At 38.0% G+C, this 23,432-nt stretch overlaps 1 protein-coding gene across 6 annotated transcripts in view; it reads right to left on the bottom strand.

The window, feature by feature from the left end:
* The window catches only part of PPP1R12A (protein phosphatase 1 regulatory subunit 12A), a 114,781-nt gene that overhangs the window by 57,893 nt on the left and 33,456 nt on the right, over positions 1–23,432 (bottom strand). For all 6 annotated transcript variants that reach the window (XR_007203121.1, XM_048301067.1, XM_048301071.1 and 3 more), the window contains exon 2: positions 12,927–13,057. Coding sequence is in view for 5 of the 6 variants with exons in the window: in XM_048301067.1 (XP_048157024.1) it covers positions 12,927–13,057 (131 nt within the window). In the remaining variant the exon portion in view is untranslated. The remainder of the gene's footprint in view (positions 1–12,926; positions 13,058–23,432) is intronic.

Below are 23,432 nucleotides of genomic sequence, written 5' to 3'. Positions count from 1 at the left end.
CGATAAAAATACATCTATAACAACTCTGGCCAAACAATTAGACCTTCAAGAGACATTTAACAAATAAAAATTATAAAATTTTAACATTGCTATTTCCAATATTTTTTAAAGTTGAAGTACAGTAAAACTGTAAAACCTGATTCTTTTCAGACCTTCTATTGCTTTAAACGTCTGGGAATATTTCTTAAAATATTTTCTAACTGTAGAATAGTTTCACTTCCAATCTGAATTCCTAACAATGTTATTAACTCAGAGAGAGGTAGAAGTGCTACCTCAAGCTTACTGGTAGTTTCCAAATGTAGTTTTGTTTGGGTCTGGTTTTAACGGTTTAGGGGTTTTTTTTGGTTTTTAACTTTCAGCAAAAATAACACTTAAAGGCCAGGTAAGCAAATGTATACCTACCTGTATGGACAACATATTGAGAGACAGGATTACAGCTTCTATATGAATCTTGAATTACAAGGATGCACTTCTCAAAATAAGATACAGAAGAAAGGCCTGGTCTTCTTATTTTTTCTTGAATGTCTTAAAATAATACAAACCTGATGCAAATCCAGGAGCATTATAGTAGCATTATGCTAAATTCTGTTGTGGAACACAGTATAAATATGCCCTATGTCAGTGAGCAAGTCTCACGGAAAACATACAGTTGGCTGAATAGGTATGAACAGCCAGTATCCAGCCACCCCTCAATCACTCCCTCATGGACCCTCACACTGTTACACTCACTTTTAAACACGTAATTCAAAACCCAGATAAATGTAATAATAAAAAGCCACAACTTCATGGTTTTGCAAATCTATATTGTAATCCCTTCAAGCGTTTGGTGGAGAGTGTTAAAATGTGGGTAACGTGAGGCAGGCAGCTGGTAGGCCTTGCCAGGCATGGAGGAGCCCTGCCTGCCCGGGCAGGGGCCCCTCACACAGCACCTGCTCGGCACCGCAGGGGATGCTGCTCATGCCCTTCAGAGAAAACCAGCAAGTAACTTTCCTCAACCTCCTTTCTCCACAGTTGAGGTACTACTGCAGTTGTCTCTTCTGAATCTATGATTTATAAAAGGAAATGAAGGTACCAAATTCAGTATTGAAGCCAAAACTGTAGAAATTCAAGCAGGCCTAGAATCCTTTCTCCTGCATGATTTTAAGACTGAAGGACAACAAATCAAATGACTTGAAAAAGAATAAAGTCAAACTCACAGGGATATCTTATTCAGGCACTCTGCAAAATGCCAACCCACATGGTCAGTCACTGCTGCGCCTCAACCTTCTGCCTCTGAATATTTAGAACTGAATAGAGACCAGCACAAGAAAGACAGGCGTCTGTGACGGCATTTAAATTTAAATCAAATCATGACAAAACTCAGGCACTTTTAAGGTTATGCTGCTTTGCAAAATCCAGAAGATTTTCACTCACATCTTGCTCTTTTGAAAAAAGAATGCTGCAGCACTTTCTAAAAAGGAATGCTCCCCCTATGAGCAGTATCATCAGCTAGTAGCTGTGCAAAATACCAAGTTAAATCAGACCAATTAGGGTTATTTGGCATAATGAGAAAATTATTTATCCTGAAATACACGAGTGATGATTTTAAGACAGCTAATATCAACAAGAGACCAGAGGTCAACTTATGATTTCCTCTTGCAGAACACAAAACCCAAGAATTTCTGATAGCTAGAGATGTTTAAAAAAAGAACAACAAAAAATAGTTGAGAAACAAATGGCCAGAAGATTTTAAGCAAATGGAAGGAGACATTTATTTTCAATTTTCATCAGTATAATCCAGATTTCAGCACGTATCTTTTTTTCTAAATAATTAACCAGTTTGCAAAGCCTTTTTTACATCCTTCAATATGCAACAGCTCTTGCAGATAGCATCAAATCCAGCTTGATTCTCCCTCGTGAAGCTCTTATGAAAGGCATCTTGGACTGACACACATCTTTGCTTCGAAAGTGTCAAATACTCCCAAAGCTATCAAAGTAGTAAAACAAACAAAAAATCTTCCTATGTAAACAGCACTTTCTATCATTTCTAAATACTGTACCTATATAAAAAACATATTTATGATTATGAAGCCAACATTCCATAACATACCAACACACCCCTGAAGTTTGCACATAGCTGGCTGTTCCTAGCCTTCACTGCAACTCTTATGCCCAAGGAAGCACACTAAGTAGAATCCCATCTGTCTTCCTTCTCAGTATGCAGGAGCATAAAAGAAACAGTGTAGATAACAGTATCTGGTTAGTCTTAGCCCCCATGTGTTCCAAGAAACCTTTGAAAGAAGCCAGCTCTAGAAATACTTGTATGTAGGCGGCCAGCTAAACTTAATCATGCAAAGATGGAACAGGAAAAATTCCTACTTGCAGCATCTGAAAAGCAACTAAGCCTCCATATTTTGCCACATCCATATAGAGGGAAAGGCATTTGAGAGGTGGCAGAGCAGTGTTTAGGTGAAAATAAACAGTGAGTGAAGAAAGTAAAGTAGAAAACACAAAGAAAGCCATATACAGAAACATATGGCCTATTTAAAAAAAAACCAAGCCAAAAAACCAACAAACCACAGAAAAACTCCCAAACAAACCAGCACCCAAGAAAAAAATAGAAGTGGAGCCTGGCATTGCCAGGAGGAATACAGGGCAAAAATTTCAGCAGGAATGAAATGAAGAAAAACAAGAAGTATTTTTAAAGTGCATACCAAATGTTATTTTCATGATGAACTCCATGAACAAGTGTTCATTTTGACGTTTGCAGCATATTGTTCAAAAGTGAAGGTTGAGTATGAAAAATGTCTCATTGCAACTGCAGAGGACATACTGTAACTCCAGCTGACAACACTGTGCTTGGAATGGTTTCCTGTAGCAAGTCTCCAAGCATTTGTGGTGATTTACAGAATTGTCATCAAGGTGAACACTTGGGATTGAATTACACTGGTTGAGAAGAAGAGGTAACAGCAGCATGGAGGCAGGAGGAGGGAGATGGAAGACCATGCTGCTGCCCACTTTCCTCAGCTAACAAGACATGATCCCACCAAGCAGCTTACCATCCCTCCTGCCTTATGCCAAAAGCAGCATTGCTATATTTGGGTATGGTAGCATCAAAAATAATGATTTTACCTGTTGATTTCTATTTCAGCAGAAGTTATGAGTATGGACCTAATGGGCTTGTTTTTCTCCAACAGCCACATGCTCGAATTTGTATCAGAAAAATTTAAACCAAGATCAATTCCTTTCCTGTGTTAAACAGATCTTAGCACATACATAACTACTACATCACAGAACTTATCTTATTTGTAATTATATTATGTAATAATATAGTAAGCAGACCTCTCTGTAAAGCAACATTACTATCACAGTGCAGCTTCTAGCATCACTCAGTAGTACTGAGCTTAGTCTGACCCCTACTTACGTAACAGCAATCTGCACTTCATAGCAGTTGTTCACATGTTCAGTCCACTTTGAATTTCCTTGAAATCACTTCCAAAAGAAAACTCCTACTCTTTACTCAAATTTGATAAGCAGCACCTCATCTGTAATAAAGAGGTTTCAAATAATTCCTTTTATATACTTTTTTCCTGTCATATCCGCTGTTTATAGAAAAACCCCACATTTCTGTGTCTTAGTATCTGAACTGTATCCAAAGAACTCACTTTCATCAATGCACAGCAGCCCTAAGTGTCTAGAGATACCATGGCTACATCTACATGCATTTCAGAAGAATTCAAACATCTTTTATCATGCCTCAGTCAGGGATAACACTAGAAAAACACACACAGATTAGGATCATTTGCACTGAAATGACGCAGTTTAGGATAGCCAACAAAAGACATGGCTTTAAGGAAGGATAAGTAGGTCATAAACTGCTTTAGTGTCATTAGAAAGTCTACTGTATGTGCCAAAATAGGGTCAAACTCACAACAGAGAAAATCACTCAGGTAAAAGCTGAAAGAAAAAAAACTGAGATGCACAGAAGTGACAATCTATACCACAACCTTGTTTTCTCCTAGAAAACAATGCTCAAAACCAACTTCACTGCAAATTAAATTATTTTTATATCAGATAACTGAATAAATATTATATTCAGTGGTCAACAGCACTAACAATTCCATGTATTCCACAGTCTACAAAGAATCTTTCATACAGCAATTTTGAACTGGTTGATTTGAACTGGCCATGCTCACCAAGCACTTCTGCAATTCAGAACTTGGTTGCTCATGTATCAATCTAGAGCTGTTCTCCCACATTCTAGGCCTACCTAGAAAATAGGAACTTACTGGTGGCAATGGGCAGCTACAAGCTACCAGCCAGGAAGGACCTTAGTGTTGCTTCTTGTGAGTCTATCCAAGCTCACAGGTTTCCCTATCGATCATTCTTTTGTATGTGTTCTCCTCCGTATGTATCACATTTAACTTCAGAATTCAGATGTAAGGCATCTACTCTAAATTGTTCTCAGGATACAAATAAAATCAATGTTTTGTGACAAACAAGTAAGATCTCTCCCATTTCACTTCTCAAAGCAGGATGGGTTTTTTAGATACCAACTCTGCTTTCAATTTCTTTTTCAGCCAAAAATTAAGAGTGCTCTGAGCATTACAATCAGCATCAGTCCTTTGACTTTTAATTAGATTGAATGAACTGCTAAAAAAGAAAAAAATATATTTTCCATTAAATTGTGTTCCTGAGGAAGGTATCTCTGAACTTAGTTTCTATTACATTTACCCTTAGAAGAACAGGAACACTTACTAACTACTAATAGACTAACTAAAAATATTTAGGGTCACAAGTAGAGATGCACACAGTAATCCAATCTCAAAGAAGGCAGCTATAGAGGACACACTTTGTGCATTCTAAAGTGACCAGCTCTCCTTGACTCCCTCAGCTGAACAAACAGGTACGAAAATTGGTTAAGTCCTACAGTTTCCTCTAGCCCATCAACTATATTTTACTGTGTATTTCTGTCAGCTGGGTTTTATTCCACGCATCAGATCACAGCTACACAGCAGAAAAGATTACCACATAATGACATGATTTTAAAAAGGGAACTTTACCATCAACCTTAACAACTTCATTAGCATTTCATTATTCTTAGGACATACATATATGCAGCAAAAACATGCTAGAAATAGGACACTACCACAGTTCGTCTTCATAAAAGAAAATGCCAACTGATACTACTTCACTGATTTCCCAGTCTGTCCATTATTTTATCTAATAGAATTTAGCTTTATCATTGCAGATAACCAACACAAGTTTGAAGAAGTAGGAACTGTTATGTTGCACAGAGCATCACACTTTTGACGGGGGGGAGAGGACACTAGGGGACACACGTTTTTTTTCCCAATCTATTCTTCCAGAAAGAAGGCTGCAAATGGAAATTAACTGAAACAATCTTCTAAAGCCTTCAGGACCTTTTCACAGCTCTCAAAACAAACACTGCATCTTTACCAGTATCAACTTGTAAGAGTCAGTCATTCTTCTAGAAGAGTTGTTTTTCTTTGGCTGGGAATATATCTTCTTTCCCTGTTTTTGTCACATGGCTTGTTTTATCCTTCTGAAGTCCTCTTCTCATTTTCTCAGTGGGTTGTATCAATTTTCATCTTTGATTGCTTTTGCTTTTAATTATACACCTCCAGATAACATTTCCTAGTATTTAAATAAACATTTTGGATCCTGACAAAAACATCCCTTCACCTTGTAGCATCTCTGTAAGACCCAAAGCCCATATCAGTTTGCGTAATCAGTTTAATGTGGTTTACCTTACCTTACCACAAGCTTTTATCTTGTCATTCAAAAATCCAAATTTCTGATTATTCTCCAAAAATCCATTTCTGAATGTATCACTAATAATATCACGACGTACTCACTTAATTAAAACCATAACTGGGAACCAAGCTGAAGGAGATAGGAGCCATCCCTGACATTTTCATTAGTGCTCTTTGCCTAACTAATGTTTTGCTCTTTAGGATTAAAATGGGTTACAGCAAGAGTTTTGATTAAAAACCCTCCAATAAGTAAGAAACAGCTTCAGATGATCAAGTTACTAAAACTTAGATAGAAAACAGATTAAAAACAACTGCTTTGAAACATACTTTCTGGCACCAACACCCTCAGGCATCATGAAAGAACACTGAACGGTACCAAGTGGTTCAGGCTTATGAGGTGGGAGATGAAGCATGGGATTCCACCACTGAACAGGCCCTACTCAGCCAGGCTTCTTGATCAGACGTACCAGATATGTCTGAAAAGCAGCTTAGACTTTTTTTTTTACCTGCATATCTATGCCAAGTGCTGCTGGCAAGCCAGGTCAGCTCAGCAACCCAAAAAAGAATAAACCCTTCAAACCCCCCGAAGGTTATTCTTACACTTACAGTTCCTACATTGCTGTGTGATCATTAGATAATGCAAGAGGGAAGGCGGAGGAGAGCAAACCAAGGGCAGAAGTGAGTATCTGCCTGTTTCTGCAACAGTCTCAAGTTAGATCACTTTAATCATGTTGTCAAACTCCACTGAATTCTCTTGACTAGCTGTTGCCAGATGAGTATTGGTCCTGTACCACAGGCAGGAATCACTACCAGGCAGCACCCGCAGCAGTTCCCCCAAGGCAATGAGAGCTGTAAGAAAACCACGTATCACTGAACATCTAGGTATCCAACTACAGGTTTGCATGATTGTCTCAGAGTCTATCAGACAAGGATCACTCATTTAGTCTTAATGGACTGTTACTAAAATAGGGAGATCCTGGGACAATGGTTTGCCAAGGCTTCAGCAAACGAGTTTGGCTGGGTTCACTTTCAGGTGTCTGGAGTCTGGAAGAAAGATGGGCGTCAGCAGCAAGCCTGTGGTTACACACAAGCCTTTTAAAGCCTGCTTTAAATATTAGGGGAGGGAGAGAATATTCAACATAGGAAACTTTGGGCAGAAAGGAAAGTGGGTTAGCTGTGTTTTACAGCAGCAGACTTGGTCAAACTACTATTCCCTTCTGAAATAAACTGAGGAGACTCTGAACTTGAAACTTTTTTCTGTTTCTGAATCATATGCTCCAGCCTTTAAAACCTTTTAAATAAAGAAGGTGTATTTTGAAACTATGTTGAGTCTTAGCATTTGTATGGGTATCAAACTATGTGTACCAAACATGCCTATTAAACATAAAAGCTACCATACAGAGTTAGTCCAAGCTTCCAGTTAACATGTAGCCCACCTCCAGACATAAGACTTCAGGGAGAATAAAACCAGAGCAAATACATGCTACTTTTCTTATAATACCTTTCCAACTACCTTCATGGACTTTCTCAATCAGATCCCACTTGCACGTATGTATTCTGCATTTGTATTTTTTTAATGTATCCACCCTCCATGGATTTCTCATTCCTTGAACCCATGAGGAATTTTAGTATCTACACCAACATTTGTCAAACTGTTGTAATACCTACTACATGAAAGTATGAAAATGTTATTCTTCCCTCAGCAGACATCTCTCTCCTGCTTCGGTTTTTGGGATTTTTTTGCAACAAAACTGTAACTGTCACTGACTTCTACGTTAGTTTTGAAAAATACTTTTCTTACACTTGGAAGATGCATCTTTCGTTCTAGGTAAAATGAAAAAGCATTCCTATTTAAGTAGTATAACTGCATAGTAGCCTCTGAACAGTTGCAAACAAGGTTCAAAATACATCAACTACACACTCACAGCTAGGCATCCTACAAAGCCCACAAGAAAATAATTTTAAACACAGACTTTAATTATTAAACAAAAGAGAAATTTCTACTACTTCAGATTTATTTTAATCTGGTGCAAAACAAAGCAGAGAGAAATAAAAAAGTAAGCATTTTAAAATTGTTTCTTAAATACCACTTTGCACTATTTTCCCCTCCCCATTACTTTTTTCTGCATCAAAAAAAAGTTACTTGTTTATTCCGATACCGAAATAATATACAAATTTTTCAATCGTAGAAGAGATCTATCAGATAAAATAATTCATTATACACAAGAAAACAGTCTTACAAAGGTAAATTTAAGGGTCCTACCCATAAAATACCATCTAAAAGAATGCACACAAAATTTCTGTTCAAGTCCTCCTGCATTAAAGTTTCTCTTCACCAAACTATAGTTTTACAAAGCATTTCATGCTGACTTCTTACTTCTTAATTCATACTAACACATTAACAAAAAAAAAAGGCTTGTTTGGGTAAAACTTTCTGTGTATGAAAAGAATGGAGACGAACAGAAAAGAGAACATACTATACAAAATCCACACGTTATAGCAATGTTGAAGAATTTTAATTTAAAACATGTTCATATTACAATTACTTGTAAGGTAATTTACATAATTATAAACTAAATGAACTGCAATCTAAGTAGGCAATTCTAAAATTAAAGTATTCAAAGAATTTCCAGTAAGCTGAAACACTCCCAGCATTTACAGATGTCGGAAACAACAGGAGCAGTTGCCTTCCATGCCAGAGATTTTACTTTTACAGCACAACTCCCCTTTTGCAAGCAGCTGACACTTTGTTACACATTCAACTATGTTGTCTTACAGTATTTCACTTGGAGTGGCCTTATATAAGGCTAACATTCCCTAAAGTGGAAGATGCATTTTTTTAGAAGAGGAAGTATATTCAAGAGAAGATGGCTGTTCTGAAGGAGCAGAAAACTGAAAGGGCACAGGAGATACTACTGGGAGATGCTATCACAGGTCTGGTGAACACAGTGGAGGATAAGAGGGACAGGGAATACACCTGCAATGACAAGCCCCCTCACCAGACAGTACTGTTACAGAGCAAAATAAAACCCCAACAAGTCGGGGGCCATGCTACAAATTCACTCAGCCCATTAGCAATTAGCATGGGACCAATGCCAAAACATGGCTGACCTGGTGGCTCTCTGAGATAGCCATAGTTTTTTTCAGAGAAGCTCCCTACCACCTACATATTCTGTACTTCTTACAGATCTCCAGGACATGGGTGCACTCATTCAGCAACATCAGAGTAGCAGCAGGGACTACACTTAAGAGTAATGTGTACATTACAGCACACATACATACCTTATAGCAGCTGTCTTGTACCTAAAGGGGCCTACAAGAGAGCTGTAGAGGAACTTTTAACAAGGGCATGTAGCAACAGGAAAAGGGGGAATGGTTTCAAACTGAAAGAAGGAAGGTTTTGATCAGATATTAAGAAGAAATTCTGTGAGTGCCATGTACAGGGCAACCAAGGGATCAGGCCCACCCAGCATGGGTTTAGGAAAGGCAGGTCCTGCTTGACCAGCTGATCTCCCTTCTATGACCAGATGACCCATCAACTGGATGAGAAAAGCTGGGGATGTTGTCTACCAGGACTTCAGAAAAGCTTTTGACACTGTCTCTCTCAGCATTCTCCTGGAGAAACTGGCTGCTCACAGCCTGGACAGGTACACTGTTTGCTGGGTAAAAAACCGCCTGGATGGACACAGCCAGAGAGCGGTGATGAATGGAGTTACATCCAGCTGATGGTTGGTGTTCCCCAGGGCTCTGCATTGGGGCCATTCCTGTTTATTATCTTTATGAATGATCTGGACAGGGATCAACAACACCCTCAGTCAGTTTGCAGGTAACACAAAGTCAGGCAGGACTGCTGATCTGCTGGAGGGCAGGAAGGCTCTGCAGGGGGATCTAGAGAGGCTGGATCAATGGGCCAAAGCCAACTGGATAAAGCACAACAAGGTCAAATGCTGCGTCCTGCACTTCGGTGACAACAACCCCATGCAGCACTTCAAGCTTGGGGAGCAGTGGCTGTAAAGTGCTCAAGGGATAAAGTAGCTGAGGGTGCTGGTCAGCAGTGGCTGAACATGAGCCAGCGAGTGCCCAGGTGGCCAAGAAGGCCAGTGGCATCCTGGCCTGTATCAACAATAGTGTGGCCAGCAGGACCAGGGCAATGATTGTTCCCCTGTACTGGGCACTGGTGAGGCCACACCTCGAATCCTGTGTCTGGTTCTGGGCCCTTCTGCAAGAAGGGCATTGAGGTGTTGAAGAATGCCCAGAGAAGGGCAACCAGGCTGGGGAAGGGCCTGGAACACAAGTCCTACAAGGAGTGGCTGAGGGAGCTGGGGTTGTTCAGCCTGGAGAAAAGGAGGCTCGGGAGAGACCTCTCTCCAACTACCTGAAAAGAGGCTGTAGCCAGCTGGGGGTCAGCCTCTTCTCCCAGGCAACCAGCGACAGGACAAAAGGAAGTGGCCTCAAGCTGAGCCTGGGAGGTTCAGGTTGGACATCAGGAAGAATTTCCTCACTGAAAGGGGTGGTTAAGCATTGGAACAGGCTGCTCAGAGAGGCTGTGGAGTCACCATCACCGGAAGTGCTCAAGAAACAACTGGACACAGCACTTAGTGCTATGGTTTAGTTGTCATGGTGGTCAAAGGATGGACTTGGTGATCTTGGAAATGTTTTCCAACACAAATGATTTTATGGTGAAACACCAGAACAGGTTGCCCAGAGAAGTTGTAGATGCCCCATTCCTGGAACTGTTCAAGGCCAAGTTGAACAGGACTCTGAATAACGTGATTTAGTTGTAGATTCCCTGCTCAATGCAGAGGGGTTGGACTAGATGACCTATGAAAGGTCCCTGCCAACTCAAATACTCTGTAATTCTAAGATTAGAATTAGAATCTCCTAGCTCAGTTGCTTTCTTATATATAATTTTAGATTTTGAGACATGCAAGCCTGAAATAATCAAAGTATGATATCACATAATATTTCCTATTAATTTAAAAATATGAATTGTAAAATTACAAATTGTAAACAAATTCTATATATTAACTAATTTTGCATATTTGTATGATTTAAAAGAGTTGTGCTATTTCAGTAAGTAAATTCCAACTACTTACATCTGAAGGAAGCCCTAAGAAGACTTAAGATGGCAGCAGAAGAAGCAGAAATAAGATTGCCAAGTCTCCAGTTTGAGAAGCACTACAAAGCTGTGCATGCAGCAGGCAGTTCCACAGGAGGATGAGAAAGGGAAGCACAGGTCAGACTCTCCCCAACCCTTTATTAACAAACTTAGGAAACACCAGAACTCATTCCCTGACTGTCTTCTCTCTTGCACAAAAAGAGGTGCTAAAAGTAAAATGTATCAGATTCAGTCACAGACACATACAAACACACATTCCCATGCTTCCCAGGAATGCATCCTCACTAAAGCAGATGCTGGATCCAGCACATACGATGGACTAAATTAAAATAAAATTTCTAATCTCTGGTAGCTTATTGTATCATCCTTTCACCTTCCCCCAGTTTTGCTTCAGCTGCAAATTGTGGTTTGTAGAATTCATTTTTGTAAATTATTTGATGCTGAGATCCTGGAGAAGCAGTCTGAAGAAGACCTAAACTCTGTGGGCCTCATCAGATATAAATATTATTCCACTCGTGTCAGGTTACCCTTCTCAGCTGTATATGGAAATTTTTTTCAACAGCTTATCTTCAAAACTCCATGCACCTTAGAAACACTGCTCTTCCAACATCTGTCTCACATCCCAAAGGACTATACTCGAATAACCTCATTTCTCTAAAGGCTATCTATAGAAAATATGCAGAGTTCTACTCCAATCTGAGAGAATAAAAACCAGATACATCTCGGATATACAAGTCAATAGTGAAAAACTTCTGTGGACAAGGGACATTGCTCTCTCTTTCCTGAACAAGTGCCTATGTTAGCTACAATGCCAAATCAATAACTGAATTTTTTCCTATTGTGGAATATAGGCAGGTGTTTTACCTCCACTAAACTGAAGAAAGGCTTATATTATCTCAGTTTGTAGAGAAATTTTCATCATAACATAGCCAAGAAGTAAACACTTCCAATACTCATGGCAAGGGGGATTACAGCATCAAACATCTGCATAGCATAGAAAGGCAGATTACAAAGTTAGTGGTCATACAGTGCCCCCGTTATACCAAGGATATACAAATCACTTCACTCTGTGAACAACCCAAAAAAAAAAAAAAATTCCAGGGAAAATGGTATACTACAGTGTCCAGAATTTTTCATTTCCCTTTAGACTGCGGCAATTAAAACCCTCAAACTCACAGAACAGATACAATTTTCATTCTTCACTGCTGCAATTAGTACATAATTACATGATAAAATACTACCTTATATTTTATCCAAAGCTTACACTGGATCAGATGTCACAATGAGTCTGGTAAAAGTAATGAAGTTTGTGCTTACCCAGAGAGTTTTAAAAAAGACTTTATTACCTGCTTAACTGCAACAACAGTGTGCTGAAAACATACGCCACACATTTTCTCAAAAGAATCTTCATTTCAGGCTCAAACAGACAACCTCTCAAAAAAATTGATTTTAGCACATCTTCAGTGGCCCTCAACAGACTTCAAGAATAACAAAACCACTCCTGGAATTCAGTAGTGAGTAAGCTTTAACTAATACCGAAACAAGCATCTAGCTTCTATTGTAGGGTTTTGCTCCACAGCCAAAAGAACTATTCAACTGTTCTATACCATAGCTGAAGAACAAACGTTTCAAGACTGCAAATACAACTGTAAAACTTATCTCCTACACATAGACTTATCCCAGGATAATGTTTCAGACTACTAATAAATATGATTTGGAACTTTGTCCCTGTGCCTTCCCCCATAACAACCTTTCTACAGAAGAAAATAATATAAAGAAATAATCTGACAGTCATAAGCAGTCTTATGTTTTATTTATGTTTGTATCTACCTAATATGCAATGTTAAAAATCTAGAAAGAGAAAATGCAACACACAATGTTACGGACGCAGCACACTTAACAACCAACACACAACATAAAAGCATTCTTCCTCACTACACATCCCACAGGCAACTAAAAACATAATTTATGAATACCATCTGCTTCTATTGTCTCTCTAGCAATGTATTAGCAAAATACATAGATTTTAAAAATAGAGGAAAAAGTCTTACTCTGCTATATCAAGATATCCACAGGAAGCAGCTGCATGTAGAGGTATCCAGCCTTCATTATCTGGTTGATTAATATTTGCTCCATTTTCCACCAGAAATTTCACCATATCTACGTTATCATCTATACAAGCCTACAAAGAAAGAAAGAGTTAAGAAGTAAGTTCATATTAAAGCTGTTCTACAATCCTTTGCATCTTTAAGCAACATCTTCAGGAGAAAAGGTAAGTATTTTCAGCTCTAATGAGGAAGTAGGGTTTCTTTGTTGGGGTCTGACAGCAAGACAGGAAGAATTTGAGAGATAAACAGCAGGTGTTCCAGATTTATAAAACGTTTTAAAGAAATGAGTTCAGACAGTTTAAAAAAGCAAAAAAAAATTATTTTCTCAGGTAAATGCATTCTGGTTCTCTGAGAAACCCTTTACAATCCCCACTGCAACCTTATTCTCCAGTAAGAAGTGGTTCCTCAGGTCCTCACTTTGTCCCAGGCCCAGCTCAGCCACCTGAGTGGATATTAAAATTGAATAAACAGCCACACCGTGAAGTAGAATTGTGACTAAGAGCTAGGGAAGCACTTTGAAAATGATACCATAATGTGATTTTATCTGTAATGTAGAGGAGACTACAGAGTATGAAGGGGATGCTACATAGTATTTCAACATCCCCCTACTGTTTTCCACTGCAGCATATTCTATACCACCATAAATCTTTTAACAGTCTATTATTCACTCCTGTTTCTAAACTTACTTGAGTATCACTTTGGCAATTGCAAAAATATTATCATCTGCCCACATCTCATAATTACCAAGCAAAGAGTGTTGCTCAGATGCAGAACTACTGCCATTCTCCAGACCTCCATCTTGACTGACTCCTATTTTGCCTTTCTTCTCTGTGTTCGAGTATTTTTCTCACAGGGTGCTCAGTAAGTTTTCTTGCCAACTTCCATCCTGCTGCCCTTAAAAGGGCAGAGCAACTGAGAGAAAAGTCCCTCTGCATTTCAGGGCAGCAAGAACTCCAAGCAGCTAGGCCCCACAAGACTGGTATTAATTTTTTAGCTTAATAAATGAACAATACTACATAGCCACAAGGCTGAAATGCGAACCTCTATTCTTGGGCTCCTAAATCCTACTAGAGAAATATGCCTCTAATTAAATGTGATTAAGGTATAAATTTTACTTTTCAGAATACTTCTGGAAAAGCCCCAAAACTACATAATGTTTTACTGTGGAAGAAAACAACTCGGATATCCCTATTTAAGCAACTGCACGTTCCAAGATGAATGCTGAAGCTTTCCTCCATTCTGCAATGATGAGGCAACAGCTACACCATGAGGAGAACGTTGCTGCCCAGTGTAACCAGCCAAACAAAACCAGCCACAGACTATCCTTCTTTAACTCCATTTGCTTTAGTTAGGTACAGCTAGACTGCAACTAGACTGCGATACACTGCTTGCATTATTTGTTTGTTGGTTAAAAACAAAACCACTTTCTTGAATGAAAACCCTCCTACCTTTTCAGGTATTCTTGAAAACCACCTTGAAAACTTTTTAGTCATATCTATCCCTAAAATCAGCAGGTCTTTAAAAAAAATAATTTCTTAACATACTCCAACAATAAAGGCTACAAGTTCTTCAAGCATATTTGTCTTCAATTTCTTCCACTTATCATCAGTGTACAATGCTTATACACTTATAGCAAACTCTGAAAGAAAAGAATCACCTCTTTCTGTGGGACATTTTGTTACTTAATAAAAAAGAATCAAAGGCAAGGCATGGTTAATCAGTTTAGGAGGAAAACAAGAAACTCAGATGTTTACACTTAACTGAAACATCAACTATATATAGCACTATATCCAGTTTTTCTGGATATTAGATTTTTCCAACAACTGATGTTCTCTAATAATATTCACCAGCTAATTATAAGGAAAAATAAATTTATATCAGAAGCATTTTAAAAATATAGGTATTTTGATATTAAATTTTAATATGCTGCATGCTTGTTTATCTTAAAATCCCCTAAAATTTGTCATCTGTGGAAAAAAAGGGTATCTTAAAATTGATTAGCACTATTAAAAAAAAAAAAAAGCCCACCCATCTGGTTGTGACACAACCCAACACAGAACAATCCTTGCCTATTTTTCAAGTATACATGAGAAAACCTGGCAAGACATACTCATAAAAATGCTGTTGCTAAGTGAATGAAAAGCTTACATATACAGCACATTAAAAGACATATGACTAAGTGGCTAAAAATATTTGACCAAATTTGGGCAGTTTATTGTGCCATACATGGCAAGAATCAGGAGAGCTCAAATACACTTATCAGGTATTATCAGAGATTGTACATTCGTAACAACAAAAAATATTTTATTAAAAACTCACTGTGGTCTCCGAAAAGGTAATACCTGTCTTAAGTTTAATAAAACCAATTGCAATTGATTCTATTGCTGACAAACACCAATCTACTGTATCCTATGTCCCTATGTCCCCTTTTTCTTCTTAACAGAACCACAGGCAGGTGTTGCATAGACCCTATCACTCTCAGCACTTTCCACAGGAAAGGCACTTCTGACTATCAGCAGGTACCTTAAGACAGAAAGCCAAGAAATAAATGTTATAAAAGAAATGTTATCTAAATGTTTTTCCATTTCTACTGCACTGCTCACTCCTAAAAGCAATATTTATCAAGTGTCAGAAGTGCCTCTGTTGTTAAAGACTGACATCTCAACCACAAAAGGAAAGCTTGTCAGAGCAGCATGATAAACTTAAAGCAATAGCCTCTAAACAGACTGCCCTTCTAGACCTCAGCCTGAAAGTTATTACAAAGGAAAAAGCAATGTACATGCAAGATGTAAATAACAAGAGTTCCACTGATGCTGCAATAACTCAGAAAGATAAATTCTCAAGATTAATTCTGTCCCAGAATCTGAAGAGAGGACACAGACAGCTGCAGGTCTTCCCTTTCCACATCTCTTACAGCCCTTCCAAGACTGATCTCAGTTCTTCGCACTCATCTTCCCCTATCCCCAGCCTCTCCCTTCATGGCCCACAGCTCCCACCCAGAGCATGAGTTACCACCTTAGTGAAACCACAGGTCATCCTAAAGCTCTTTCCAAGTGCTTGCAAAACACATCTGTAGAGCACACACACCAGGCAGCTCCTGGGGCAAGCAGAACATGGGAGCTCACACACAATACACCCGTCATCCCATGCACCAGTTTCTCTCTCTCAACCCCAGCCTCACCAACTGGTAGAAAGGCAGCATTTTGACATGAAGAGCTCATTACCCTGTCAAATTTGATCTAAGTTAGCCAACGGGCCTCAAACAGAACGACAGCTGCAAGGACAATCATATAAACCTTGTTTCCTTTGAGAACCAATATAGAAACTAGGCTAATCAGCCATAAAGACAAAGCAAAGTTGAGAATACAAAGTCTGCTTACCTTTTCTGCTAAGAAAAAGGAAGTACACTGAAGTCCAGAAAAGAAAACCACTTTCCATTTGCACAACAACCTGAAACTGGCACCGCAAAGACTAGCAAAGATCAACTGGCTCTCACACAGACCAGTCCTAGGGAGGTATAGCTTGTGCTAGAAACAACATTTTAACCCTTTCCATAAATATTCAAAAGAGGATAACCAGATACCTGCTGATCATACTAGACTTTTAACTGTATTCACCATGACTTTGTATCCCAGTGCAAGTGGCAGGTGATATAGCTGGCTCTTGATACTATCAGGTGTTAAGAACATAGGTGATGGGGAGACATAACTTAGTCAGTAGCCTTAAAAATAGACAGTTTTAAAAGAAACACCAGAAGTTCTTGGTTCCTCAGTGAGTAACCACCCAAAGAATTCAGCAGACAGCACTCTTCCACAAAAGACAGGAAAAACAAGCCTGTAATTATTTTGAAAAAATCAGAAATCTTGTAGGGAAAGAAGCAATCAATCTGTTAGACTACTGTCCCACCCACATGAAGCAGAGCTATACACCATGTACCTTACATGGGGCTACAGTTCTTACTGATTTTCATTAATGTCAACATCAAATGAGGTAATGCCATCTACTGAGGTTTAGACATTACATTTTTTTAATAAGTTTGGTAAAATTTATCTCCATTTTCCACAGAGAGATTAAAACCTACCCTTTTACTGATTTGATTAGTATTCTGATCTATTCCATACATTATTTCGCATCTATTAGCAAAACAAACATGTATTTCACCTCTGCCATCACATTTTATTTTTTCCTTATTTACTCTTGGTACAGAAAAGAATCAAAAATACAAACACAGAAAATATATTAAAGGGATAAAACAAGTCAAACAACCATTTTGAATTGCCATATGAATACTGGAAACAGAAGACCTCACAGTGGGTCTGGAGAATAGTTTATCCCTTCTCTTGATTTGAGTGAAGTAATTCCAGTGGGTCCAACAGGACTTAGCAGAATAGGAACATCTTTGTTAAGGTACCCGAGAATCATATTAAAGCAGCAGAGCTGGTTAGAAGTGGTTCCTGTTCTCTTCACCTTGGGTTGCTTGTTCCCTCTGCCATCACATACCACACTCCCTTACAGCTATGCTGACACGTTGTGCTAAACTGAATCTAAACTGGATCAGAAAGGCAATTAGAATTTAAAATGAAATAGAATAAGAAAAAGAAATATACCCTTATCTGATTAAAAAATAATTATTTGCTTTGATTATATTAAAATGGGTTTTATATTCCGAGAAGCATCATTGTTCTGAAATTAATTTTCATGTCCTAATTCCACCATCAGAGAAACAAAACTTCCTTTCACTCTGAATTTTCATCCATTACAAACCCTGTGTTAAAGCTTCTTGTTTCAAACTGACACTTTTTGAAAGACACATTTTTAAACTAGCAACCACTTCTACCACTTGTACTTTTAAATTTACAACACATTAAAGCCTAGTTTCTTGTTTGTAAGTATTTCAAAGAATCATAAAATATTTTGGGTTAGAAGTGACTCATCTAGTTCCAAACCCCTGCCATGGGCAGGAATATCAGGTTGCTGAGAGCCCCATCCAACCTAGCCTTGTACAGCCTTCCTACAGAAATCACATTACCCGCTCTGTCTACTTCACTGTCCTCCCTTCCCCCCTTGCAGAGCAATTTCAACTGAAACTGAGACAGGAACACAGGCTGAAGAGAATTAAATTCATCAGTTGTCATGAAAAGGTGGTTAACCATGAGTCCTCTGAAATAATGGTGCCAGAGAGCAGTTCACAGTGTGAACTTGACAATTACTGCTTCTATCCAAGTCCTTGTGCTGACCTCCCAGTGAGCACAGCACCACGAGATAATCCCCACAGTTTGAATGCTGGTCTCACTCTGCAATGATTTTTGCCTTCATGAGGAAAGGTTTTGTCAGGAGAGAGGACATTACAGTTCACTAATCATATGTTCTGTTCATCTTCACTGACACTGGGAAAAAAAAGATTAAGTTTTCCTATTGCAGTTTTTTTTTCTGTCAATAAACCACTAACTGAGAAGGTCTAAAATGAAATTTGGTCAAAAGAACCAAACCAAGTTGGAGCAACACTTTCCACTTTCAATAACTCACATGTTTATGCTGCACATTAATTAACAATGCAGCACCAACAAGTGAAGTGGAAGTAAGGTGTAAGAAATGAAAACATAAGCCTTACCTAACTTTCAAGCTACAGAGTCAAAGTAATCTGGGAGTTACAGTCACTAGAAAAAAGGAGGAATAATTTTTTTGCACCTAAATTTGTTACTAGCCCACTAATTAAATGTTTTTATACAAAGTATAACATCTTAAGGTTCTAGTATTAGTAATGTCTATGTCCTAAGACTCACTGAATATTTTGGAACACTTTCAGGACAAAGTACAAGAAGAATGATCAACAAATTAGCTTATGAAATATTAGTGATTACTACACTTATTTACTATTCAAGTAATCACTATAAAAGCAGGTATTTTACATTTGTCAAGTATTATGTTTAATACAGTACATATAGGGTGGAGAGGCTGCTGTTGATGTTCATGTTTACGTTAAGAATCAGGAGAGTTTTGGTGTTGTAAAAGAACTTCAGGCGTTAATTGAATATTACAGATGACAAATGTTGCTCAATTATGAAATTAAGTGTTCATTTAGCCAACCCACAAGTCACAGCTTCTATTTTTCAGTGAGCTGGGGTAATACTGGATACCTTGCCTACTGACAAAATCTAGATTTAGGATTGAATGTTTTACTTTATTAAAGCATGCTTCCTAGTAAAAATGGTATAGTTTACAATGCAAATATCCTTGCTAAACTAGTAATACTAGCCTTTTGCTAAACTAGTGTTATTTTGTTTAACTTGCCTGTAAATATCATGCATATGATACACTTGTGTGTTATTTTTTGGTAAGAATGGCCTATTATTTAAAATCCTGGAGAATTGGACCATAAAAAATAGTTAATTATAATTACCATATACAATAACTCAAACTACCAAAGTATTTCAAGAGTACCTCATGGCTTCTGCAAGTTTCAGATAACTCTTCTCCAGAGAAATTTCTTGGAAACATTTCACTTTTAAGTGCAGAAAATGAGAATCATTTTAAAAGACACCTGCAAAAGCAGGTGAGAAAGACACCTTCTCCTAAGGAGAAAACACTACTTGAGGATGATGCAACATTTCATGTCCATTCAAGTCTCATGGGGAAGGCATGCAGAGGCTATTGAAACTGAGCACCCATATCCATCTTAATTCAAATCCTGCAGAACTGTCAAACATTGACAAAATAGAGAAATCATTCCAGAACTCAAACTTCTCTATTATTTCCACTTCATGTAAACAACTTGTCTAACTTTTCTGAGATATATGTGAGTATATCTCAAGAGAAGTTCACTTAAGATTTTCTTTCAGCTCCAAGATAAAACCAGGAGCTACACAAAATCAGTAAATGTTTAGCTCAAATATGCAGTAAGAGCATAATGTAATTTCCATCCTACAATTATGTCTTGTTTTCTTTGCTACAATGAATGACTACATTAATTACATACCCTTAAGCTTTGCTGGTTTGTAACTTATAGTTAAATCTGCAAGTTTAATTATGGGCACAATTCATGAAAAATACTAAAATCTATTGCTATTCAGATTGATATAATCTACATGTTATAGAACTGATCTCATAGGGATTTCCCACTATTTAAATCCTAATGAATGCTTAATCATAATTCTTAATCAGGACTGTAATAGGATATATATATTTGAGTGGTTTCATAGCATTTCAAGTAGAGATAGAATTATTTTTGCCCTCTAACCTCCTGCCAAGATAAATAAGGGGAAGACAAGAGTTGGCTGCAACACGTTATTTACTCTAACCAGAGATGCTACCCTTAGTGCTAGCAATCCCAGTAATGGATTAAGATTCATTCTGACAGACACAGAGACAAAACAACCCAGTGTAATGCCTGCTTTCTTGTTCTTGATGAAATAACCCCAGCTGTTCCAGGCTAGGTAGTATTACATGCAAATGTGCTTTCAAATAAATATTTGTTTCCATTTTTAGCTCTGTGCAAATCTATTTTCAGGAACACTTGAAATTCCCACACCAGAAGTTCTCTCTTAATTAAAACCACTGTACTAATGTGTAGTATTAAACTTTAATGGTATTCATCTACTTCGACTCGAAGAAAAATCTCAAGACAACCTGCCAAAAACATCTGCCTAAACTCCCCAAAGAATCCTTGGAAAATGAGATGTCACAGAAAAAAAATATTCTGGAAAAGCTCAAGCCAAATAGCATTGAAAGACTAAGTTACTGATGCTGGTGCAGATCTAATTGCCTGAATGGCGTTTTTTTCTCCTAGCTCAACATATTGAAAAAGCTGGTGAAGAGACTGGATTCTGTGAAGCAATCTCTGTCTAAAGTTCACACAAATGAGGCTTTTTTTTTTACACTTGTGCTATTAATGTCTGAGAAACAACTTCTGCTGTTCCTTCTGATTTCTTTCAGTTTGAAAAGAACACTAGTACTTTCTGTGGAACTGCTTTAAATTTACTTTTAGGTTTCTTAGGCAGCTTTTTAACCACATACCAGGTGAAAGAATATGAGTTTACTGGGCAAAATGGAGAAAGGAAGATCTGACTGACACCATGGTATTATAGCTGGTACAATGTGCAAATTCACAAGCTGTCTTTCACCAAGGCTTAGGCAGGTAGGTATGTATAAATTATATATGACAGATTCTCATTTTAGCTACATGTTGTTGAAACCTATCAAAAATCACTGAATTTGGGAGTCACGTCCTGAACTGAATTTCAGGCTCATTTGTTTCACAAATGGCTTTCTCTTTGTTCTGGCCTGTGCCCTTGCAGCTTGCTTTCTGAGGCAATTTCAACAGATCAGAGAATCACAGAATGGGTCAGGTGGGAACAGACCACAGTGGGTCATCTGGTCCAACCTCCCTGCTCAAGCAGGGTCACCCTAGAGCACACGGCACAGGACTGTGTCCAGACAGTTCTTCAGTATCTCCAGTGAGGGAGACTCCACAGCCTCTCTGGGCAATCTGCTCCAGGACACAGTAAAGAAGTTCTTCTTCATATTCAGGTGGAAATTTCTGTGGATCAGCTTCTGCCCATTGCCTCTCGTCCTATTGCTCGGCCCCACTGAGAAGAGCCTGGAAACACCCTCCAACACCCTCTCTTCAGATACTCATACATACTGACAAGGTCCCCTCTCAGTCGTCTCTTCTCAAGGCTGAACAGGTCCTGTGGCTGATGCACCATGCTCAGTGGGACAGAGACACACAACCCTCCATATCTACCTCCTGGCAGATATGGAAAAGAAACAAGGTTCAGGAGTAAACAAAATTGTCATACTGTAAAAATATAGAGCCATTATGCTGTTATGCTTTCATTAAGCACTTACTGCTATAACTTTGGCAGACAGTGATTAGTTTTCATGGTCACACAATGTGTAGATATTAGACTTGAGAAGAAGAAAGCAATGTCATATAGGAAATGTATTTTTGTCCCAGTCAAATTTAACAGTAGCCAATTGCATTTCAAATAGGAATTTTTTTCATGAGTAAACATAACGTGCTTTTAGCATATGGGTGACTAATCAACTTCTTGAGCCAAAGCAGCTTTTCAATTTAAAATACTTAACCTCCTGGTATCCCCATATGCACTTTCTTAACCAAAATAATCTAGCAAAACAAAAAGGCATCACGATAAAACATTGTAGGGGAACCTGTTTACATAAACAAATAGGTTTGTTCACGTCTATGTTCTTTGTATTAAATTTAAACCATACGTGCCAAGTTTTTTTTTTTTTCTTCTGTTTCTGACTATCACCTCTACACAGTTCTGAGTTCTTCAGAGTGGAAGACTGCCCTACATTGGAAGAAAGCAAACCTGACCGTATCTATCAGCCCTCCTCTGTGAACTCATAGGCTATGTTAGTATTCTAGTCAGCAGCTGATGTTTAATCTTCTGCATTAGCAGGATCTAGGGGAAGTTTTCACTGCTTTCTAATTTTAGCTAAGTGAAGTGGCAGAGCTGAGTAGAATAAAAGTAATATAACTGAATTTAACAGAAACAATGATAACCCTTCACCCCATCAAGCAGAAAAAATTTACATGTTGATAGAGCATCCCAGGGTAATCAAGACAGACCTTCTGTGTGCTCACTTTCCTACTACACGTTACTGCTGACAATACAAAGCACCTTTAATAAAAGAAACCAAAGTTACAGGTACCAAAAGACAGTAACATTCAATTAGCACTTGCCATGTATAGTTTTATCCTCAGCATTATACAATATATTACTAGTAAAAGTAGATACAAGAAGCTGATAAGGCTGGTATCAGTCAGGGCTCTTTTACTCCCTAAGCAGGGGAAGCTATGCAAATAAATGACTAATTTGTATAACTCAATTTAATGTAGAATAAAAAAGTACATGTGAAGTATCAATAATACATCAGTTAGATTTATATGCATTTTTTTATGTAAAAAGTGAATACAATTGAATGAAAAACCTCATACATGGATGGAACCAAGAATAAAACGAGAAGTAACATTGGAATTTCAAATTGCCTACACATTAATCAGATAATCTTAAATGTGATAAATACATTTGTTTACCAAAAGTGCATTCTGTGCACAAAGCCAAAGGTAGGACTACATATTAACAAGGAAACTAATTGTTTCTCAATTTTCCATTTTTAAGGAAAGAATATCTTGCCCCTGGCTACTTTCTGTTTCTAGACTGGGAAAAGAAAAGCTATTCTTCTCTAATGTAAATCCCAGTAAATTTTTCAATTTGTGATCAAACTTATGATTCACTGAATTGACTAGAGAAACTGGAAATAATTTTCAGCTCTTAAAAAATGCTACGAAGTCTTGAAGCTGACATAGGTTGCAAATCAGCAGGTTCAGGATGAAAGTAAGGTATTCTGAGAGTCACACTAAAATTTTAGCAGAAAACCAAGGTTTTTCTAACCCAAATTAAATAGCGTTTAAGTGAAATT

Source organism: Corvus hawaiiensis, chromosome 4 (assembly GCF_020740725.1).
Source record: "Corvus hawaiiensis isolate bCorHaw1 chromosome 4, bCorHaw1.pri.cur, whole genome shotgun sequence".
NCBI classification, from domain to species: Eukaryota; Metazoa; Chordata; class Aves; order Passeriformes; family Corvidae; genus Corvus; species Corvus hawaiiensis.
Note: the sequence above shows the minus strand (reverse complement) of the source record. Positions and strands in the feature narration are given on the sequence as shown.